Here is a 22,805-nt window from a genome sequence, read left to right as displayed (position 1 = left end):
CATATCTGTAGTAGTAGTACTTAAAGTAGTACTTAAAGTAGTAGTTTCTCAACAAAGTGTCCTTGGTTATAAATTCTTTCCTTTTTAACTAACAACATATAAGATGTAAAGTATAGACGAACATTTGGGTACCTACATAAGTAAAAACCATTCTTCATTATACAAAATAATTTTATTGCAATACCTAATTTATTTACAAACGATCTGTGATGTAATTGATATTACCACAAGCACAAAACACAGTAATTAAGATTATTTATTACGGACTTAACACAAAAGTAGATTTTCTTACCTAACTTACCCATACCATTATAGCTAGTGGGTACAGTGAACAACTACATTGATAAGCGAGCATTTAGGTGATCTAAATTTTTCACAGCACAATTTTATTTAAGTACTACCTATAGGTAATTTCATAATTATCATCGTTCTATGTTCTGACACAAAGTTGTACAATCACAAACTTATTGAAGTATTATTAGTGACAGAGATTTTTAAGAGTCCTTACACCTAAAAGGCAGAATAGGCTCTATCTGTAATTTAAAAATAGGTGCTGGTCCCTCACTTCAGAAGATAATACTTAAGAAGAGTACGACTCGAGGCTCACCATAGTTATTTTTCACTCGTTCCACTGGGATCTAGTATTTCAATCCCCGGGAGATCGAAAAGCACTTGCTCTTCCAATACAATAATTAATGATCTCTATTTCCCATGTTGGAATAAGTTTTTTCAGGAGGTTGTCTCCGCTAGTCACGTGTAGGCCGAGAGCACAGGCGGCAGCGGCGGTGGCGGAGGCGCGGGCGGCGGCGCCGCGGGCGCGCGCAGCCGCTCCGCCGCCGCCACGCTCTGCGGCAGCGCCGCGCGCCGCGTCTCCGGGACCAGCAACACCAACAGAGCGGCTGACAGCGAACAGCCTCCGTACAGCGCCGCTTGCACGAACCCACTCTGGAATTACATCTAAATGTATATTATTCGAAATAAAAGCATTGGAGTAATAGTTCAATATAGAAAACTCACTAAACAAACATAGTATATAATTATATACTAGCGGCCCGTCCCGGCTTCGTAATAATAATTGTACATCTAAACCTTCCTCAGTAATCAATCACACTCTCTATTAAAAAAACCCGCATCCGTTGTGTAGTTTAAAGATCTTAGCATACATGCGACAGGCGGACAGACAGCGGGAAGCGACTTTGTTTTCTAATATGTAGTGATGTGATAACACAACAACCAAAAACATTACCTTTTTTAGTCGTCTTAAGAAAATCAATAAACTAAATAATACGAATTAGATAATCCGTTACATTAAAAGATGCAGTTTCATTCAAATATTCTTCCGAACGTACTTAATAGAAAGTTGCCATAGACATACCAGATGCAGTCGCAGATATCAATATAACATTACTATTAAACTGAGCTAGAATTTGGGATGATAGTGACACCTTATAGGTTATAGTAAAGAGTAACTTACTAGCAGTGGTGTCTGCGGTGCGAGGATAGAACCGACTCGTCCGACCAACGACGTGGCGGCTAACGCAGAGCTCCGCGCATGCGTGGGGAATAGCTCCGCTGTGAACACGTAGAGGGAGTTGAACGCGCACGTGATGGCCAGCTTGCCCAAGAAGAACAGGCCTAGGCTTGCGCCCGAATGCGCTAGAAACAAAATAATAACAGATAAAAATCTATTTCAATCATATTCACTCTTATTCTGGTCTTAATTACATTGATAAAATATTTAGATTATACTAACAGATGAAGAAGGGCACGACGCAAGCCACGCCACAGAGCAGGAAAGATAGGAACACTGTGCGCTTGCGCCCAACGCGCTCCAGCAGCATCATGAGCAGTAACGACGCCACGATCTCCATGGCCATGTTGAGAGCGAAGTTGACGTGTCTCTGGCCGGCCAGCGACACGGAGTTGATGCTGAGGCCGTAGTACACGAACGAGCAAGCGGCCCAGCACCAGCCGCAGAGGAGGAACCTCCCCAGGAGCACGCGGGATTTGATCAGTCGCAGCCAAGGGTTTCCTTCAGTTTTGGACGTTTCTTCGGCGCTGTCTTTTTCTAACGTTTTCATGACATCATCGCTTAGGACGACCTAAAATACATTCTTAATTACTTAATTATTTTGATTGCTCTACAATGTAGAGCTATCAAAACATAACAGAACGAATAATAAATTATATAATTTATCACCAGTTGATTACGGGAAAAAATAAATATCAATAAGTGATATCTAAGTTAAAGCAATCTCCATTAAAAACTACTGATAGAGCCACTCTTTTGTACCTTTTAGTGTTTATTTATGTTTGTGTTCGCCGAATAAATGATTTCTTTCTATGCATACAGAAATCAAAAGGTGCCAGCAATAGTAAGTAGCAAGGATATATACAATAACACATTGAACACAACTGTTAGCACTAACTTTATTGACTCGAGCCACCTTCCTCAAGACCGTGGTGAGCTCCGGGCCGCGGTCCCTGGCTAGCAGCCAGCGCGGGCTCTCGTCCAGCAGCAGCCAGTACAGCGGCAGCAGCAGCGCCGGCGCGTGCACGGTCAGCAGCAGCCGGCGCCAGTGCGGCACGGCCCAGGCCGCCAGCGCGAACAGCACGCCGCCCAGCCCGTACGCCACGCCTGTCGCGCACGCGAACGCAGCCCGCACGTTTGGCCGCGCCAGTTCCACCACTCAAATATAAAGTTGCTACTAAAGTTGAACAGTAGGAGATAATCAAACTGTATTTTGTTTACAGAGATTTCAATATTTGTTTTACAAGTATGTAGAATTTAATAAATATTGCCTAAATAACTGTAGCTTTTCACTTTTGTATCGTAATTGGTGTATCTGGCCGAGACAGACTCACTCATGACATATCCGGCGCTGTTAAACCCGTACCCGAGCATGGCCTCGAAGAACTCCATGCTGATGTACATGTCGTAGTTGATGGAGAGCGCCTTCACGATGCCCAGTGCGCCTGCGCACCCGGAGAATATGCAGAACGCGGTGCGACGGCCCCAGCTGAAATTCAAATTTTTTATTCAATTTAGGATGATACATCACTGACGTCAAAAAATATTTACTAAGTTTACTGCCGACTTCCAAAGAGCAGGTGAAGAAGAAGCGGCGCAACAAACTTCACCGCAGTCTTTTCTTCAAAGACGAATTAACAAATCTACCTAGGTCTTATTAATAATAAAAATTAATTTACATCATTATTAAAAATGTCAAAATTTTAATAATATAAAAAACTATTAAAATAAAATATATAAAATTATATATAGGTATTATTTAATACAAAATTATTGAAAAATGTCAAAAAATATACATATATAAATGAAAAGCTAAATGTACAAAACGCACGAAATCATGTTACATACATTACCACTGCTTAAACATGACCACGGCATCAGGAATACATTGAGTGATTCGCTTTACATATGTGTAAGTAGATTACGTGTCTCTTCTTCTCTTCAACACAGGTCGGAAACTTTACAGGTCGTCTCAATTTTTAGGGTTCTGTAGCCAAATGGCAAAAATGGGACCCTTTTAGATTCATGTCTATCCGTCCGTATGTCACATCCACTTTTTTCCGAAACTATAAAAATAAATAGACAATAACACTATTTATAAGCGTTCTAATATTCCTGATGTACGAGCGTGTTCCAATTCTTTCTGTCTTCTTAGGGAGTACGAGAAGAGCAAACAACAAGAAAACTTTACTTGTGATGTAAAAGAAGAGAAATTTTGTGCAATAATGTTTTAACTAAATAAACTTCACTCACAGGTCTGAAACGTATCCAGTGAGCAGCAACGCGAACGGCAACGCGGCGTTGCGCACCGAGCCCACCAGCGTGCGCAGCCACGGCCGGCAGCCCAGGTCGAACTGGAAGTATTTAACACTTCTTAATACTCTGAATATTTCGCGTGAAAGAGTAACAAACATACATACACAAACTAATGAAAACATACCTCAGAAAAAATAGTATATTGATTTTCATAGAGTCTTGCCTCGCATTCCTGCAAGTGTTGGCTGTAATCGTGCGGCAGACAGGAGCCGAGGGAGCCGTTGTGCCTCGGTTGGTAACGCTGGCAGGTGGCGTTGGGCAGCAGCGCCCAAGCGGTCTCGTTGCTGAACTGTTCCTGCGAGGGCCAGCCTTCGCATTCGGGCACCACGCAGCTGGAAGACAATGAGTGGTGACTGTATGCTATAAAGTATACCACAAAATTCATATAGATACTCGTATTGTGTGTATCCGATGTGTGTAACGATCTATATGAATTTAAGCAAATATAATGATATAAAGACGCATGAACAGAGGTACGATGAAGAACTTCCGATTTAAGTAAGGAAATGAACGTGCTATAAGAAATGTTTTACAGACGTATTAAAAACACCTAATTAAGTTCTATATCTGGAGCTTATTATGGATGCGAAACGTGAATATGAATACCCACCAAAGACACTGACAGATTTTTAGCATACCTATGAGATGTAGTGTTGGAAAAGGACGGAGATAATAAGTTGGATAAATACAAAAATTAATATAGAAGTATGGACTAAAAAAATAAAGGGAACAAGTCGTGCAGGGAAATCGAGAAAGAGATGGCAGGCATCGAGTTCCATCAACATCTGAAATGTTAGCCCAGAAAACAGAGGTGTGCTGTGCATAAGCAGAAGAATAATCAAACAAAAAATTTGATTTAGGTATTGTGGTCTAAAGGCAGGCGAGGTAAAAGTGATCCATACATATAAAAGGGCTTATTTCGTGAACGCTCACGGCTCAATAATTCCTCTTCTCAAACAGTCTTCCTTTTGGTACGAACAGTACGCCCTAAAGAATAATTCCTCAAGTCCATTCGAGGGCCTCGCCAGGAGTAGCCTACTTCCACGTTAGGTCTGTCACGGCCGTCTCTCGTGCAAATGACAATTGTCAATGTTTTACAAGTATGTACTACACTAGTAAAACATTTAACAATTGTCAGAGGGTTTGAGTAAAATATTTTTATTAAACATTCTGCTTAATTTATACTTACTAGTGGTTCGCCGCGAACTTAGACCTTGCGAACACAATACATTTTCGATGAGTTTTTCAAAAATTTGAATTAATTATCGTCCCACAAACTTAATAATTCTATTGACAGATCCTACATACCTTTTAATTTTCATCAAAATCACACCATAAGGTTCTTAAGTTATCACGTTACAAAAATTACATAAAATGTATTTTTGCCCCAAGTTGATTTGTAGACCTCGCTTGCTTCGCTCGCTCGGTAAAAATATTATCGCAGCACACTGATTTACTTTCAAACCAATATTGCATTAATCTCAATGTATCATAATATTTGAAGGGCTAAAGTGTGAGTTTTGGGTTTTAGTTATCGACTGCCCGATAAGATTACACTCAGAGGTGATGAATGGATGTCAGCGTCTTCGGTTTTGGCTCTTCTCGACCATTTTAGGTCATGAATTATATTTTAAGCAATGAATTGATTTTTATGATTTGGGTTGAGTTGAGTGTTGTCACGGAGTCAGTTATACTTAATTACGTATTTAACAAATCATTAACGTATTTACTATTGCTACGTAATACTTATTGATAACTGGTAATGAGCGTGTAACGAATGTATCACTGTGTATATGTTCAAAATAACAAGTTATACTTTAGAAAAAAAATGGATCTCAGAGATAACCAAAGAAATTTATATAAAAATGATTTGTATCTTCCCATTGTAAATAATGAAGTGTATAAAAAAAGTGCCGATATTTCTGGAATAAATGTACTTAACCATTTACCTGTAAATATCAAATGTATCCAAAATAGTCACTTATTCAAATTTAAGCTTAAGGCTTGGTTATTAGACCATGTGTTTTATAATTTGGATGAATACTATGAGTATAATATTCGTACCTTACGAGAGTAAATAGGTATGTTTTCCATAAATAATTATATCGTGTGCAATTACTTATATCGTGTGCAAAGACAAATTACTTATAAGTTGTTCAAACAGTTTAATTTGTAAGTACTGCACGTACCCATATATAGAAATATAGTATGTGTTATAAGTGTAACACAACGCTAATATTGCACGCCTGTAAGGGTAAACTGTTGAAACTATTGTATTGTATGTGCCACACCTTGTACTACACAGTTACTGCAATAAAGATATTTGAGTTTGAGTTTGACTGCTCTAGACGAAGATAAATGGTTGCACAGATATACCTACCTAGTATAGTACTCGTAGGAGCTGTACGAAAGTACTGTCTCCATTTACTTAAATGAGAACATGTTTCTCAGCCCGTCAAATAATATACTACAAGCGATTTGTTTACTTTGATCTTTAATTACTGTGACTAAAAGCAAAAACACCAGAGAAAAACACGTTTTACATGCCGCTCATTGTGTATAGTGTTTTCATAATACTTATAAGCAACAAATGAGTATAACTAAGTTGAAAATGCAACTATATTGGCAATACTGTCAATTATGTAAAAAACAGTCAATGCTTTTAACGATCGATTGCAATTTGCATTCTTTATGATAACGTTACATACTACAGCATAGACTGTTTGTGGCGAGGAGATTATGATACCTAATATATAAACATCCCTAGTGTTTTACCTTGTCCAGTCCACATTGAATCATTATACAAGATTATGAATTTCAAAGTTCATCAGCCTACCCTTATCCCACTTTATGTGGGGTAGGTTCGGTACGGCATCTTAAAACTTAAAGTGTTTATTGACCGTTTTATCAAATTTACGTGTTCCCGTTTAATTACTTACTTACGTTTTTAGACGTAAATAATAGATCAGGGTCCTTACATAATCTCTTTTAACTACCTTAACACTGTATAAATGTTATCTGTGTTACACCTCATCAGTAGACACATTATTTTTTGCATATCATTAATTACCCAGCTTTAGCTTTATCTTATTAGGTAGGTGTCTAAATTAGTTTAGAGATTGTTACCATTCACTGAAGACAGTATGTATTTATAGTGTTAGGTAGCTATTACTTGCTTTAAACTTAAAGTGTTTATTGACCGTTTTATCAAATTTACGTGTTCCCGTTTAATTACTTACTTAGACGTAAATAATAGATCAGGTTCCTTACATCATCTCTTAAAGCGATCCACTCTGTGACCTAAACTGATCTGTATAGTAAATTCATCACCATCGACTTAATTATTAGTATAAATGCGATTCATTTTAGATTCCTAAATTAAACTGAGTTGCATTGGAACCGTTCCGTAAAAGTTGACGGTAGGCCTGCAGCTACTGAATACTTCTGTGATCGACTAAGCAAGCGGTGGTGTGAGGGTCGGTCCGGTGGGTTAAATCCCACAATAGTCTGTCAGCAAACATACAACATGTTATTTCCACCATAAAAAAAGTCTCACCGGAATTCCACCAGCTCGGCCACAAACACGTAGTTCATGGTGTACATCGCCGCGAACAGGTTGGGGATGCACAGGAGAGCCACGACGTACCGCTGGTACAGGCCGAAGGGCTTGAGCTGGTCCAGGGCCGCCTCGAGCGCCGCCCCGGGCTCAGGCTCCGGCGACACGGGCCCGCTGCCTCCACTCGCTCGCTTCTCCACCATGGCGCACGTGCTACTGACAGGTGTGCTATGTAATAGAATGTGTACCTACGCGACGTTTCGTCACGTTTCGAGATAAGAACTCGATCGGCGCGAACTAACAAATACTTTATTTCCTTGCTATGAGATTTCAAATACCGTAGCAATACACAAATGCATTTGCTTCTGTCAGTTTGTCAGCCGTCTTTAGGAGAGCCATGGAATTAGTAGGTACTCCGGGACTCACTAAATTCGTGAGGAGAGCACACAAATTCAGTGAGATGAATAAAGTTTACATGCCTTTCAGAAAAGTAGTAACCTACTTGCTATTTTCAAAAAAAAAGAAACCCTTTCTTTTTTTTGTAAAAATTTTCCCTATTAACGTCGGTATGGACATAAAAATATGCTTCTCATATGCTCCTATGTTAATGTTGCCTATGAGAAATAGAATTTTGTATGATTGTGAGTGATAACCTAAAAAAAATACTGAACCGATTTTGATAAATTTTGGTACAAAAGCAGAACAGACCTGCAGGAATAACACAAATAGCATATATCCTCTTTTGCGAGGAATCGCGGGCGGCCGCTAGCGATATAGTATAGCATATTATCATAGAACTTTTAATATTACTTACTTAGGTAGCAGAAACGCCTTTATTTTAGCGTAATATCAAATTCTTCCACAATTAAATTTATAGCTATTGTATTTTAGCAGGCGCGTTAATTTTACTTATTTCAATCTCAAACTATCCTTGCCAACTAGATTGAATACTATATTTAGGCCTTCTGTCTACTTAGTAGATGCATTACTTTTCTGAGTAACTTTTTAAAATGTCTACTCATTGTAAGTAACTTACCGTAATTGCTTTTATAGCATTCAGCATCAGACTATCAAAAATATACATTTAAGTATTTTTGAATACTTAAATGGCAACAATGTTTATATACTTAATTCTATAATAGAAAAACCACAAGCAAAAAGAAATTGCTCATGGATCGTATCAGTAGAACTTGGCGATCGGAGCCCGGGCAACAAAGAGAATTCGCATACAATCCAACCGAATTTTAAATCAAAATTATTTAGTATCTACAAAAAAATCTAAATAAACGGAACATAAGTAGGTACATACTAATGATAGCATTTGACCCTGCGCGTGTAGTCGTGGACCGGATTCCACCGGCGAGTTATCGCGGGGTTACAGCGAGGTGTGTCATGTCGTGCCAAGCTGTCAACTGCTTAGGATGCCCATTCACTGAAGCTCCCTGAAGCGTCGCTCGGGGGTCTTGCTCACTCGTGCGCGCGCCCGGCGACGCGCTACACGTGCCAGGAACACCAAAGGGAAATATCCTTTGTTTATTCAAAATACTTAGTGATATTTACATATTTAAATTACATTGTTTAAAAAATAATCTATCTATATCTCTTTCAAAATTATAAGTGTTTTCTGGAATATCGGGATAATCTCAATAAATTATTCAACGTACGGTAGGTCTAGTAGAAGCCGTAGAAAGATTGTATCTAAATAAATTTACTAAAAGCAATAATTACGTGATTGACCGAGTGAGGCTGCACTCAGTGGTCAGAAAATTATGATTTAAATTGAAATTACCGGTGCAGTTAAAAGTAACGCCCATTCGAAATCTAACTTCGCTGAAGCGCACTTGACGTTGGCACTGAGCTCATTAGAGGATAGATCCAGGTGTAGGCCGCGTGCGGACGCGACATGTCGGGCGAGGGCTGGAGCGCGGGCTGGGGCTGGTGGCAGGCGCGGCTGGCGCTGCTGCTGGCGGTGCCCGTCATGCTGACCGGCCTCTACAACACTAATTATGTGTTTCTGGCCGCACCTACCGACTACAGGTAAATTTAAGGCTTGGTTTTTTAAAATAGTGACTGTAAATATTATTCTGTTTTAAATATCCGACAGCTATCAATCCATTTTTCTATAGTTTTGTCAAGCATGCTTCTCAAATGAGAATCAAAATACATGGGCTTAACAAAATAATAAAGTAAAAAATTGTGTTTAGTAAAAAATTGGAAAAGCTTTTTATGACGGTATTTTTTACAGCTTGAATTTTGTGTCCCACTGCTGGGCAAAGGCTTTCCCTTCTGTCTTCCAAAGTAAAATTAAACCAATAAATTAGATTGACCCAAGATTAGAGGGACCCAAGAGTTGGTACTATTTTGGCCAATAATTGAGTTTGGCCATAACAAAGAGGAAGTGTCGCCAGCCTTCTGGTTCTGGGAACTTTACCACACGACGATGGCGATTTAATATTATTTTTTGTTTAAATTAATTTGATAAATATTTAGAATTTTGTTTTAATTTTTAATTTAATTTAGTTGTTACATTAATAAATACATTAGAACATGGATATGAGTAAGACTTAAATTGTTGAGATATAAATTACAATGTAATTGTTTTGATTTGCATATTGTGTAATTACTACAAGCAGTTAATTGCTATAAACATTAGATGCAAGTAATAGTACCTACCTCCCACAAACCCATCGCCAGTGTTTTAATGTTCCCAGCTACCGTGCAGATGGGACTCGCTTCCAAGATCAGCAAGCACAGCAGTAGGTGTCATCGTAACTTGAGCAAACTATCAACTTGTAACCTAACAAGAAGCTCCATATGAAATAAAGATTCATGTTATGATAAGATTAAAATTAATCCGAATTAAACGAGATAACATTTGTGCGAGATACGGGATGAAAGGATAAACCGATGGGAAGTCGACCCCACGCACATGTTGATGCATTTCTGTTTTTTCGCAATAAACCGATTTGAAATGATGACAAGTTGACAAAAAAATTATTCGTGGAACGTAAACATTGTACTAAATCGTATCGTACAGAATAACATCAAAGGTGTCATTTACGGTACACCCTCGGGTGTACAATTTTGGGTCATTTATGAAAACCTATTCCTAATCATATATCTATATTCTTAATGAACACTGTACTGTAGCAACGAACTCGATGAAATTGTCGTTTGATGTTGCGACTACGGATGTTTTGCGTCAAATATATCTCTTAACTGTATTCGAATGAGATATATATTTGTCGGTAACATACAATTTTATAAATACTTTAAAATAACACAAAAATTACACCAGCCGTCTCGATGAGACGCGTTGAAATCTCTTTCAAAAATGTTTTAGCTTCTATATTAAGATTTTTACAAGAATGTCATTTTTGACACAAGCTTTTATTGTTGTCAGAGAGATCTTATTGCGTTCTATATGTTAAAAAAATATCATGTCCGTGCAGTAAAGCGTTGAGGAGTTCCCACGTCTGGAGCCGTTCCTGGGTGCACCATCAGATCATGCTTAACATAATAATGCATTGCATTATTGTTATCCAAACTAAACGTGTGTAAAAAAATTCAGCTCAATCGATTGAAGATATATTTACTTCAAAATTGAGTTGCAAGATTCCAGCCGAAACATAGTTAAATTGTAAGTTAAATAAAAGCTTGCAAAATAGCTACATATATACGTATAGTATGCTGAAAGCAAGGCGCGCAAAGCTAAACTCGTCGTTTGTCTCGTTGCTGTCATAGTTCCCGCTATCCCGCTATATCTCCACGATGGCGATGAGATTGTAAACAATCTCCTTTCACCGCAACAGTCACATCACTTTTGGCATCTTAATTTTTTTTCTACGACATAAGGTGAATTAATCAATTAATCTACGGATTCTTAGATATATACAAGAGTTTATTGCTGAATATGATAATCAAATTAAGCAACAACTCTTATATACAAGCTGATAATCAATAAAAAATGATTATCATTTTTTTCAAGTAGCAATAAACTCTTAAAATTGATAATCAATAAAAAAATAATAATATTTTGTTTTTTAGTAGCAATATACTCTTGTATATAAAAAAGCTAAAGAAAGCAAAGGTATGTACCTAACTAATTAGTGTACATGTGATACTTCGTAGAATCTTGGCAAACCAAAACACTAAGATTTTGTCCCCAATCGTTTCACTGACAAGAGCAGAAACTGGTTCAGCTTGAATGGAATTCGTACCTATATAATTCTTTATGATCAAACAAAAAATATACCTATCAGACAAAGATGTTATCGATTCGAAGACAGTTTGATAGTAAAATACCTATATTGTAAGCACTTTGCTATCAGAGGAAAAATTACTACTATAGGTACTTGGTAATAACAGTTAACCCCATGATAATAATTTAAATATAGGTTCACTGAGTTTGTATTATGTATGACATCATGGTGAACCAGTCAGTGAGGTCCACTCGAGCTCGCGCTTTAGATAAAAGTCTTCCTTTAGAGGTAATAACTGGCGAACCAGTTGCCGCTGGAACCAAACACACTTTAGTATTAGAATGCGATTGAGAAGTAAGGAAATATTACGAAATAACTATAGGCATGGACCATAAATGAGTTGATTCAATTAATAACTCAACGAAAAATATGCAATATTATTTTTCACCTACTGAACCAATACTTTGGATAAGGCATTTAGCACGACGTTGGTACGAGCGAAACCACGGAAATGTGAATGGAAGGTTTACTGCATAATTTTATGATGTTGTTGCTGAGACATATTCAATACGAACACGTAGTTTGCAGGGAAAGTAGTCTTCAAGAGATAGTTTTCTTCGAATATCAAGCCCTTCCATAAATATACGCCTATTAAAACGTAAATAGGTCCATTCTTCGTTAAGGCACTAAGTCAGTACTTGGATAAAAACGAGTTACTTCCTTATTACAGAGCGTGTTAAATGTACCTATGAATTAATAGTAAATAGTTGTTTGAACATGTATAGGTATAGTTAATTGATAAGAAACACGAGTCATCTACCAGAAATAAAATAAGTACACAATTTCATTAGCAGTAGTTGGGTAATAGTAGCGTGTTGAATTGTTGTGAATATATAATTCTGTGGTCTTATTTTTTCGAACAGCTGATCATAATTTGGATTTTCGTCTTTTTAGCGTGAGGACCAATAATGGACGCAGGTAGGAGTAGTGCTTGCAGGGCACGACTGTAAGTGGGCCTATTGGTTTGGGGAGAGGCACCTTGGCATGCAGAGTTGGAGCCCCATCAGGACTAATTTACTAACTACAACTTCACACAATTTGATTGGATTTTAGCATAGCATAATTTAGGAAATTTTCAGCTTGTGATTACAATATACAAGCATTTTATCTTTGCGGAATGGGTTTTATTTATATTTTTTGTTGCTTTGATCAGAACGACACTACTTATCAAAGTATGTGCTCTCTTTCTTATCAGAGTTCCTTTTTTCCCTGTTCGATCCAGGAAGCGTCCTTCAACTTCATGTTGATTGATTCCAAAACTTTAAGACGGGTTTAGCGTATAGTAATTGATGTCGACCAATTTGGAAGTGGTAATTTAAATTTTTCTCTGAATTCGGTTAAGCGTTGAGTTCTTCTATCTTTCATGATCAGTAAACGTTAATATTTATTACTTATACTATATTAGTTACGCGGGCGCCGCGCCGTCTTGCTGTCAAGGAACGCTATTAGCGCTCACGCGTGGGCAGAGTGACAGGGTTGCCATATCAAAAATAGCGAACTAGGACAACAAACTCGGAAACCCTACATAATCTCGGTATTTTTCACTTGACCGCAATTCATTGTCTTGTAGTTCACGATGCTATATAACACTAATACTCTCGTAAGTAATAAATAAATATGTTAGGACAAATCACACAGATTGAGTTAGCCCCAAAGTAAGTTCGAGACTAGTGTTATGGGATACTAACTCAACGATACTATATATTATAACAAATACATTATTGATAAACATCCAATTATTGCCCTCGTTATGTTCATAGTTCCTTGCTTCCAGGGAAGGAAATTTTGTTACATCGTTTTCGAATTTGAATTTGATCGGTTCTTTCCATAGACCAACAAAAAAGAAAATAAATACCCGGGGGATAGGGCATTGACATTCTTTCTTATTCAAACCTTTCAAGCAATGTGGGGATGTCCGTTTTTACGCCAGAAAACTGAAGAACGCTGCATAACCTGCTACTTCGTCGACTTGATCTAACTAGGAATCTGAGTCCACGATGGAATGACAATGGAAATTCTTACCCAGTGGGGTAAAAGTATATTAGCAGATGATAAAGAATTTTGCTAATAGGTACTTGAATTAATAAGGGCACGTTTATAACCTTTTATGGTTTTGAAACCTTCATAAGTATTCAATATAGGTAAATATATTTTGTTTTATAAAATATATTTTATATGTACCTACATGTTGACAAAAATTGTACTGTTTTGTTTATATTTATAGTCGTTACTAACATATACGTCAATATATATATATATATATATATTTAAATTAAATTTCAAGTATATTTTATATCTAATCATTTATACAATATTTCCACTCGTAACCAGTTTTCGAAGCCTGTTCATTATTTCTGGTGTTACCAGTTCGACAACCCACGCGACTCACGTGATCACTGTTGTACCTCTGTCACCCTCATTTTTTCAATTCACAAAGATTCATGTGTATTCTACGCATACACAAGTAGCCTTTATAATTTGTATCTGTATACAAATTATAATGACTAGATACAAATCTGCGCTGATATGATACATCACGGTCATACCAGCGCAAATTTGTAAATTATAGGTTTTTAGTTACAAAACTAACCTCATTTGAATAAGTAATCATTAGATGTAGAACGCAGTTATCGTTTTAACATATCTACGCGATAATCCACACAAGTTATAGCTATTCTAGACTCTAAGGCTTGCATATCCAGTACACTAAGTGTCCTTTGGAAGTTTCAAAACCGTTCTGGATAACCGACGTAAGGGCGGCCGACTAGAATAATCTTTTTATGAAGACTTTGCCGAAAGAACAATGAAGCAAAAAATGTTTTGATCAGTAACTGGTTATTTGTAGTAAACACAATAGAGTACTGTGCTACTGTATAATCGTCGGACAATACGTCTGTCTGTCTGTATCACGTAGAAAGGCACCATTATGCTATTATGTTCTAACGAGACGAGAAAAACTTAATTCATTTTTTGTGAAGGCGAAAGAAGTTTTCCGTTAACCGCGACCTTCAAAACAATTTTTAGATTGAGTATTTATTGTAGTTACATACTTGGGCTTTGAGCTCAGCTATTGACGGATTCGTCAAAGTTAATGACAAAAAATACTTTTTAGAAGAGAATAATTTATTTCCACAACACATCAAATCTGTTACGTATTTATAAATTTAGTTATGACGATAAATTAATATGGAAAAAAAGCCCGATGGGTGTCGCGTTTCAGAGTAGTGTTGTAGTCGCACGTCTGACTAACTTGAGCTACAAACAGCTGATGGTAAATATAACAGATAATTATAGGAGAGCGGATTTAGATCCTGGGTCAGGCGGGTTCACTAGTGTAGCGAGCGGCGGATACACTTGCGGTCGAGTAATCGGTTCAGAGCTATAGTAGAATTGTATTTCTGAAATTTTCGCACTTTAAATACCTACAGTTAAGTACAAATATTGTAAGGGATTAAGCGCGAAACCTGGCTGCAACCACGCAACTGAAAACTCAAAGAAAAATAAGGATCATGCTAAGTTTCGTTCTATTGTTGTACTTATAGGATTAATAAAAAAGGAGCCAAGAAATTGAATATTATATATATATGTATATATACATATAGGGCGCTGGAGGGAATTGAGTATGCAAATTGTGAGGACCGCGTACTGCAGATTACCCCCTCCTTTGCTTATTTGAGTAAATGAAACAGAGGTTTTACTATACTGGAGTGTTTTATAATCAGACTATATACACTCAATTTCCTTCAGCGCCAGTAATAGTGTGTTAAAAATATTTATTCCGCGTGTGGGTTAAAACGTTTTCTTTTCTACATAAATACATTAAGGATTGGGCTGCATTGTTGCTGAAGAGAAAGATACACTAAACAAGATATAGGTAGTATGCATTAAAAAGGTGATTAGTATGATAACCTTGAGTTGATGATTAGTTTTGTTGAGAATGGTTTGAAGAGTGGTATATTCCACTTGTGTGAGCACCTACCTAGGTTATCAAATTTTACATTTTGTGTCCTGAAATTACCTGCAAGCATATCACTTAGCTAGAGAGAGGTTTTAATTACTTGTTCTTTAAAACACGTATGGAAATGGTCATTTGGTCATACAAACATTTGTCTACTTTGTAATCTAACGGGACTGGAAATCCAATAAAATTTTCTATTGAACCTTCTTTACAGATGTTACGTGCCGCAATGCGAAGAATACACAATGGTTCCACCATCGGGTGCGTTCGAGGTTCCCACAGAAGTGTTCCAGCCGGCGTGGCGGGCCCGGGCCCTGCCCCCTGCCGCCCCCGCTCGCCCCGGCGACGCCTGTCTCCAGTTCAAGGCTACTGGGCCCGGCTGCGGACAACATGACTTTGACAACACCACACTAGAACCCTGCGACCAGTTCTTGTATAGGACTCACAGCAGTATCGTCGCTGAGGTAAGTAGTGTAGTTTATTTAGTATTTAGTTTACCTATATTAGCGTCCCGACCCGGGTACGGTTACAATTTATACACCATAACCTTCCCCAGGAAAAATATTGATTTTTTAAAACTTGTCAAAAAACCGTCCGGTAATTTTTGACAGGGGGACTTATTTTTATAATATTATGCAGTTCTATAAAGGAATGATTAAACCTCGTCCACGTAGTTCAGAAATTATCGGATAACAACTGCTCGAAATATCTTTGCCTCGAATAATTTTTGATCGGATAACGTTGATGATAGTAATATTGGGTTAGATGATGTTTTAAATACAAAAAAGAAACATACTGTAATTTGAAATAAATTTAAAATTATAGCTCATGGATGTCTAATGAAACGTATTTTTAGTACAGATAAGAATGAGAAAACTAAGAATAAGATAAGTTGTTTAAGAATAGTAATAAATATTAAACATGAATATAAGATATTGATAATTATTATGAACATAAGATAATTATTATGATACCTAATAAACGTATGTTAAGCAGTTTAATGAAGTAATCTTTTACCAACACTCGCAAAGTATATTCTTATTAGAAACAGCTAGGTACTAAATAATAAACTAAACATTAAAAACAAAACATTCCACTGTTTTGTTATAGTTATATGTTCTTTATAAACTGTTTAGAGATAGGCTAACCAAACAGTTTTGTTATGGACAGTTATCTGCAGGGCAAGTATTGCTGTGACTGCGGCCATCACAGGAAGCATTAATGAAGCTAAATAAGCTAATCGAGTTGATGTTCTGCTTAGTTTATTGAAAGATAAAGCAATAGGTCACAGTGCTATAATGACTCTACAGTTATTTAATATCAATAACATCGCAACTATAATAAAACATAATGTTTTAGTACAATACTTATTAATTTATTAATTCCTTATTATCTAAATGTAGTATTGTGGGAATTGAAACGGGATCAAGTAACTTGAGGCAATAGCAAATAGTAACTATATTTTCATCGCGTCTGATCATAGAAACTGTAGCAATAACTAACGATATAAATTTAGGTAGTTTCGGTATTACACAATCAAGCAATGGATAGGACATCAGATGAGAATATCTAATAAATTTTGCTTGATGTCTAAATCTCACGAAAGACTACAAAGTAAACTATTCTAAGGTATACATTTTCTGTGAACAATGTCAGCTAAGCTGCCATAGAAAAACAAAGATATGAAATCAAACTTGGTGGTTGTTATGTTCCCAGTTCGGCCTGGCGTGCGCGGAGTGGAAGCGCACGATGGTGGGCACGGTCCACAACGTCGGCATGCTCATCTCACTGCCCATCATCGGCTTTATCTCCGACAGGTAACAATGCTATTTTCTAGAGCTGTGGGACTTTATGAAACATAAGAATTTCTTAGTTCCTTCCCTTATTTGTTGAAATAAGGGAAGGCACTATTAAATTCTTTGCTTTTTCATAAAATGAATCTAGAAGACTGATGTTAGGGTTGTAGCAATTGAAGCTATGAAATTCTATTTGATCACAATTATTATTTATGTACATAGTTACTTCTCACTAATTGTCTACGTCTACTAAATTGTTACCAATGACGATGAATGTCGCAGATGGGGTCGCCGCGCGGCGCTGGTGACGTCGGCCGTGGGGGCTGGGCTGCTCGGTCTGTGCAAGTCGTTCGTCACGTCCTACCACGCGTACCTGCTGGCTGAACTTGCGGAGACTATCCTCGGCGCTAGTGTCTACCCTGCAGCTTTCGTACTTAGTAAGTTTCAAATTACTGAACAAATATTTTTATGGCTCGAAATAGATATACAGAAAAACAAAATAAATCTATTTTTAGTATGAAAATTCTTGATAAAATAAAACTAAATAAGTACTCAAAATCAAATAATTTATTCAGAAATGAGGCCTTCACAGGCAAGTGCCGTGAAAAAGTTTTCACGTCGTATTCTAAATTAAATGATGTTTACCAAAGCTACAAACTACTACTCAGGGGTGGCTCTAGGCTCATGTAGGGGCGGCTCTTGCTCACATGAGCATTATGCAGCACAGGCGTCATCTGGTGTCAAAATGTGACGATCGCCAAAAACAAGTCTCTCTACGGGCATACCTAAGGCGCATACTTTGCGCGCGTTCTTGCTCTGTAAATTAAGTAGGCGCTTAAATAACTAGACAAGATTTAATTTAAACAATACAGCCATTTGATAGACATTTGACATATTTAGATAATTACATTTTATTTATTTTACATATGTAAATATACAAATGTATGGGTTTTTACCTAAAATAAATATTATTATTTGCCCGTGAATTTCTCATGAGAACTTACCCTATAACTTTGCTTTTACTTCTAGTTCAACTACGTATACGAATTTTCTCTTTTATAATATTAATTGAGATGTCTCTGTTGACATTTCTTGCAAAATTATGTCTGTTTTGGTAAGACCGGTCGCTAAGGCTTTATTATCTAGAAGTTATAGTTCATTTATTTGTAGTAAGTACGTAGTTACTAATTTTATTAAAACATATTCAGTGATCGAATGGCTGGGCGTCCAGCAGCGTATCTTTGCGAGCTTGGTGCTGGGCATTCCGCTCTCGGGTGGCGCCGCCCTGCTGGCGCTCCTGGACTACCTCACTGGGTATTGGAGATTGTGGGCGCGCATTGCCTATCCACCTTCGTTCCTACTGCTGTTGTACCCCTGGCTACTGCCCGAGAGTGTACGCTGGCTGGCTTCGAGAGGGAAGCACTCTGAAGCGCTGAGCGTGCTGAAACAAGCGGCCAAGTGCAATAATAGTACTGTTAGTGAAGAGAACTTGGAAAAGATGCTGCTGAGCGAGACAGAGCAGGCTAATAATAAGATAGCCGCGGCCGAAGACGAAGATGGGCTCGTTAGAGCGTTTTTCAAGTAAGTATCCATTACTAATTGGCTGTATGCAGTTCCAAAATTCTGTAAAGTATTGTAAGAAATCTTCTATATGGGCGACTAGACTTTGTACCCGATGGTGTAAAAGGTTGCGGATGATGAAATAAATCTTGTAAGTGATTCTTCTACCTGGATCATCTCTTTAGCGCATAAAATTATGTTACCTACACCAATCATAGACAGTGGTCTATTACAACTACAAGTGTGTAGTTGTAATGGAAAAGCTAAACGTCTTGATCAAGCCAATAATAAATGACGTCTTCCTTTAAACTAACATTAATATTTTCAGATACGGTGCTCTGCGTCGGCGCCTGTTCGTTTGCTTCGCGTGGTGGATGTCGGCGGTGTTCGTGTTCTACGGACTAGCGGTACGGGCCCACGCTTTGTCCGGCTCGCCTCACATCAACTACGCATTAGTAGCCACAGCTGAGCTGCCTGCTTTGGTCCTCAATACGTTGTTGCTGGACCGCATTGGAAGAAGACCACTGCTAACCTTTGCGTTCCTACTAACAGCGGTCTCATTGATTGCTATTTCTTGCATCCCACAAGGTGAGTTTAGTTATTTTATATAGAACAGTTTGTTCTTCATTTAAGAAGTTCCATTTTATAGTTTATATCTAACATCAAAATGCTTTTGTTTTACTGATCATTGAGTGGATACAAAGTCAATCGTATTCATGGCGTTCAAGATTCTAAACCAAAGGCTTGTGGCACAATTTTGGTATCTTATGCCTATATTTGGTGTTTCAAGCCAGATAGATGATGAAATCGCAGGTTGTAGCAGATAATTATATTTTGAAGTTTTGTACTTATTTAATAAGATTTCATATTCCAATCATCAGAAGGCGGCTGGCGCTGGCTGGGCACCGCGCTGTACCTGTCAGGCAAGGTGGGGGCGGCCATGTCTCTGAACGCTCTCTACGTGTACACAGCCGAGCTGTTCCCGACCAGAGCGAGACAGCGACTGTTGGCTGCCTGCTCTACCTGCGGACGAGTCGGATCCTTGCTGGCGCCGCTCACACCACTCACGGTGAGTTAGCTATTGAACCTAGGCTCTATACTACCAAGGTTCTGGACTAGTCCAATCTAGTCGTTTTTGTACCCAGTCGCAAAAAAACATTCACAATTAAATGTGAAAATGAATTGTTAAATATAGTGTCAATACAATCTTTTATCAGGGAGACTTTTATCTCTTGTGCTTACTCTTTTTATATTATTTTGGCACTTTTTGAATCTAATATACAATGTTCCAGTTACCACTGACATACAACACTTCTGTCTTTCTTATCCAACGAGATATTGCTACCAATGGCGACAAGTTTCATTATAACTAATGACTTCTACCACTGCCGTCATCTAGGGGAATCTATCTAGGAGTTCCTGCAGTAAACCTGTTGTCCCCAGGCGGCGTACCGCTGGTGGCTGCCGACGGCTCTGTTCGGGGCGCTACCGTTGTGCAGCGCCATGCTGACGCGGCTGGTGCCCGACACGCTGCACCGCCGGCTGCCCGACTCCTTCGCCGACCTCGATATCGAGGCGGAGCCCGTGCGGAACGACAACCACTGCTGATGCCATTTCCCTTTCCCCAATCCCATCGACATCAACTTGTTCGTGTGGGGCCACTTCTGCTCTTTTTCCAATTTGCCTAGCGGAGGGTAAATTAAATCAATGATTTTATGGAAGTAATAGTAACCTGAATTTTGCTTGGACATTGCGCGACAGCGATAGGACATTGGAACCGTATTTTCGCAGGTACCTAGTGTGTTTTATAAACACGTGAAATAAGTACCTACAAATTAGTGCAAAGTTTAAATAAGTATTTTAATTTGGTTTTAAATGACATTTTACTCTCTCGAATATAATTTAGAATGTAAATAGTACTTGAACGTCAATTGTAAAGTATAAGAAAGTAATTACTTTTTAAGACTGTTTATAATGAACAAAAATAATTCGAATAAAATTGATTAAGTCAAAATTGTAAATATAAGTGTTATTTACATAATTTTATAGTATTTCTTACCTTCATTTGGCTTACGAAGCGTTGTGATTTGGTAAATATAGTTTTCTCTGTTTTAATAATATTTGTTTATTTCTTGATGCAATATCTCCATCTCATCTTCAGTCTGCTCTGTTCATGAATCCTGAGTTCATGATTCAATTATAGGTAAACTAGCCGATGCCCGCGACTTCGGTCGCGTGGCCGAACAATTTTTGGTAAGGAGTTATTAGAGATATTTAAAAAAATCTTAATAATATAAGTACTATATGAGTCTTTCCTTATAAAAAGACCTGAAGAGTTATAGTTAGAAAGTCCACATGAAGTCATAATGAGCAATATTCGCGGGATAAGTACAGTTTCACCGGCATCACTCCCAGTGAAGAATCTAAATTTAAATTTAAACAAGAATCTCGGCTTGAATTAAATGTTTATACTTCAACAGGAAATGCTCATCAGTCTGAACAACTTTTGTTAAGGCGTCATTTCTTTATTTCCTATAGTTTAACTGGATTATATTGTATATAAAAGAAGAGGCATTCGAATCCGTCCAGTACTTTCGGACTTTAGCGTGAACAGACAGACAAAAAATAAAAAAATTAAAATTTTGCTTACTTTTATTCTTTTTAGGTGTCCCTCTATCCATTTCAGTCAAAAATACTAAATATACATACAAACTATTTTTACTGTTTTATTATATGTGTAGATAAGTAGGTACAGTTCTATGGTCACTGCCGTATGTCTTGTGTATGTGTTGCTATATTTTGGCCAAATTTTATAAGCAAAATTAGAAATATCTTCATAAATAAATATGTTTACTTTTATATTTTTGGCCTAACAGCCTCGTGAAGCTCGTGCTACTGAGTCATATTCCTTGACCTCAAAGTCAAGGAAGAGCACAAACTAGATTTATGAATATGAGAAGGACTTCTACGCGTCGCAAAGTCCATCTGGCCTTAAAGCAAGCCCAAGAACGTATTGCTGGAAGGCCCCAGTCAAGAGCCCCACAGCTACTGGTGGTCACGACTCTCAACAATTACGATACAACTGTGATGATCATGATAAGCATTTCCCATCGAGTATATAGGATTGCCTTTCAGTAAAATGATAATTCCTGATTTGCAAAAGCAATGATTAAAATCAACGTTGTTTTAAAGCAAATAATACCCGCAAGCGCGTAGGAGTTTAAAATGCGGGACGATCGTGAAGATTATCCGGTTGAAAATTAAGACCATTGCATTTTCTGATAGATGCTTAGGCAAATTGAACACTGCCTAGGCCTAGACTTAAGAATAGCTACGGTTTCAAGCACTCTCGAGTCTCGATGAATAGTGAATCGGCAATCGACACTCCGAATACATATTCACAAACGGAAATAGCTAGTGATAGCGAATTAGCAAACTTTTGATTTCGATCGGTTCAAGCAGGCGTAATATTTTATTGGTTTCAGAAAATGATAAAACATAAAAGAATGTTCCTATAGTTTCATAAATATTAAGTATATGACTGTATTGAACTGTACCCAAAGTAGCGCCTAAAATAATAGGGACCAACACTGTTCAAATGAGTTTCTTTCGGCATTTCTTCTCAGCAGTGGTCGTTCCGAAATGCCAGTAGTTTGTAGCTTGTGAGAAATAACTATAAATATAAAGATTGACGAGAAAAAGTGCCTGTGAAGGTCTAATTACTGAATAAATGATTTGAATTTGAATTTAATACTGTCGTGTATTACGGACTGATACTAATTTTATCAGTCAAACTATTGTAACTATGTTATGTGCCTCTTGAGTT

The 22,805-nt window shown here is 37.7% G+C and overlaps 2 protein-coding genes across 3 annotated transcripts; one reads left to right on the top strand and one right to left on the bottom strand.

Annotated features, from left to right (window-relative positions):
• Positions 1–30: 30 nt before the first annotated feature.
• On the bottom strand, positions 31–7,628 carry LOC128671749 (solute carrier family 22 member 3-like). Of its 2 annotated transcripts, none has more exons than XM_053748484.2 (8): positions 7,404–7,628; positions 3,972–4,179; positions 3,785–3,885; positions 2,866–3,020; positions 2,430–2,689; positions 1,754–2,102; positions 1,475–1,656; positions 31–945 (listed from the first exon to the last, which is right to left on the bottom strand). In XM_053748484.2, exons 1-8 carry the CDS (start codon positions 7,604–7,606, stop codon positions 751–753), a joined length of 1,653 nt encoding a protein of 550 aa, XP_053604459.1. In that variant the 5' UTR covers positions 7,607–7,628; the 3' UTR covers positions 31–750. The 2 variants fall into 2 exon arrangements, with proteins under 2 accessions (XP_053604459.1, XP_053604460.1); XM_053748485.2 differs by lacking the exon at positions 7,404–7,628 and adding an exon at positions 5,156–5,443.
• Positions 7,629–8,849: 1,221 nt separating this feature from the next.
• Positions 8,850–21,097, top strand: LOC128671993 (solute carrier family 22 member 6-like). The gene is made up of 8 exons (XM_053748865.2): positions 8,850–9,440; positions 15,838–16,087; positions 17,340–17,440; positions 17,702–17,856; positions 18,628–19,000; positions 19,308–19,567; positions 19,861–20,048; positions 20,423–21,097. The coding sequence occupies exons 1-8, from the start codon at positions 9,307–9,309 to the stop codon at positions 20,585–20,587; spliced, it is 1,626 nt and encodes a 541-aa protein (XP_053604840.1). The 5' UTR covers positions 8,850–9,306; the 3' UTR covers positions 20,588–21,097.
• Positions 21,098–22,805: the final 1,708 nt, after the last annotated feature.

Source organism: Plodia interpunctella, chromosome 8 (assembly GCF_027563975.2).
Source record: "Plodia interpunctella isolate USDA-ARS_2022_Savannah chromosome 8, ilPloInte3.2, whole genome shotgun sequence".
In the NCBI taxonomy this organism is placed as follows: domain Eukaryota; kingdom Metazoa; phylum Arthropoda; class Insecta; order Lepidoptera; family Pyralidae; genus Plodia; species Plodia interpunctella.
Note: the sequence above shows the minus strand (reverse complement) of the source record. Positions and strands in the feature narration are given on the sequence as shown.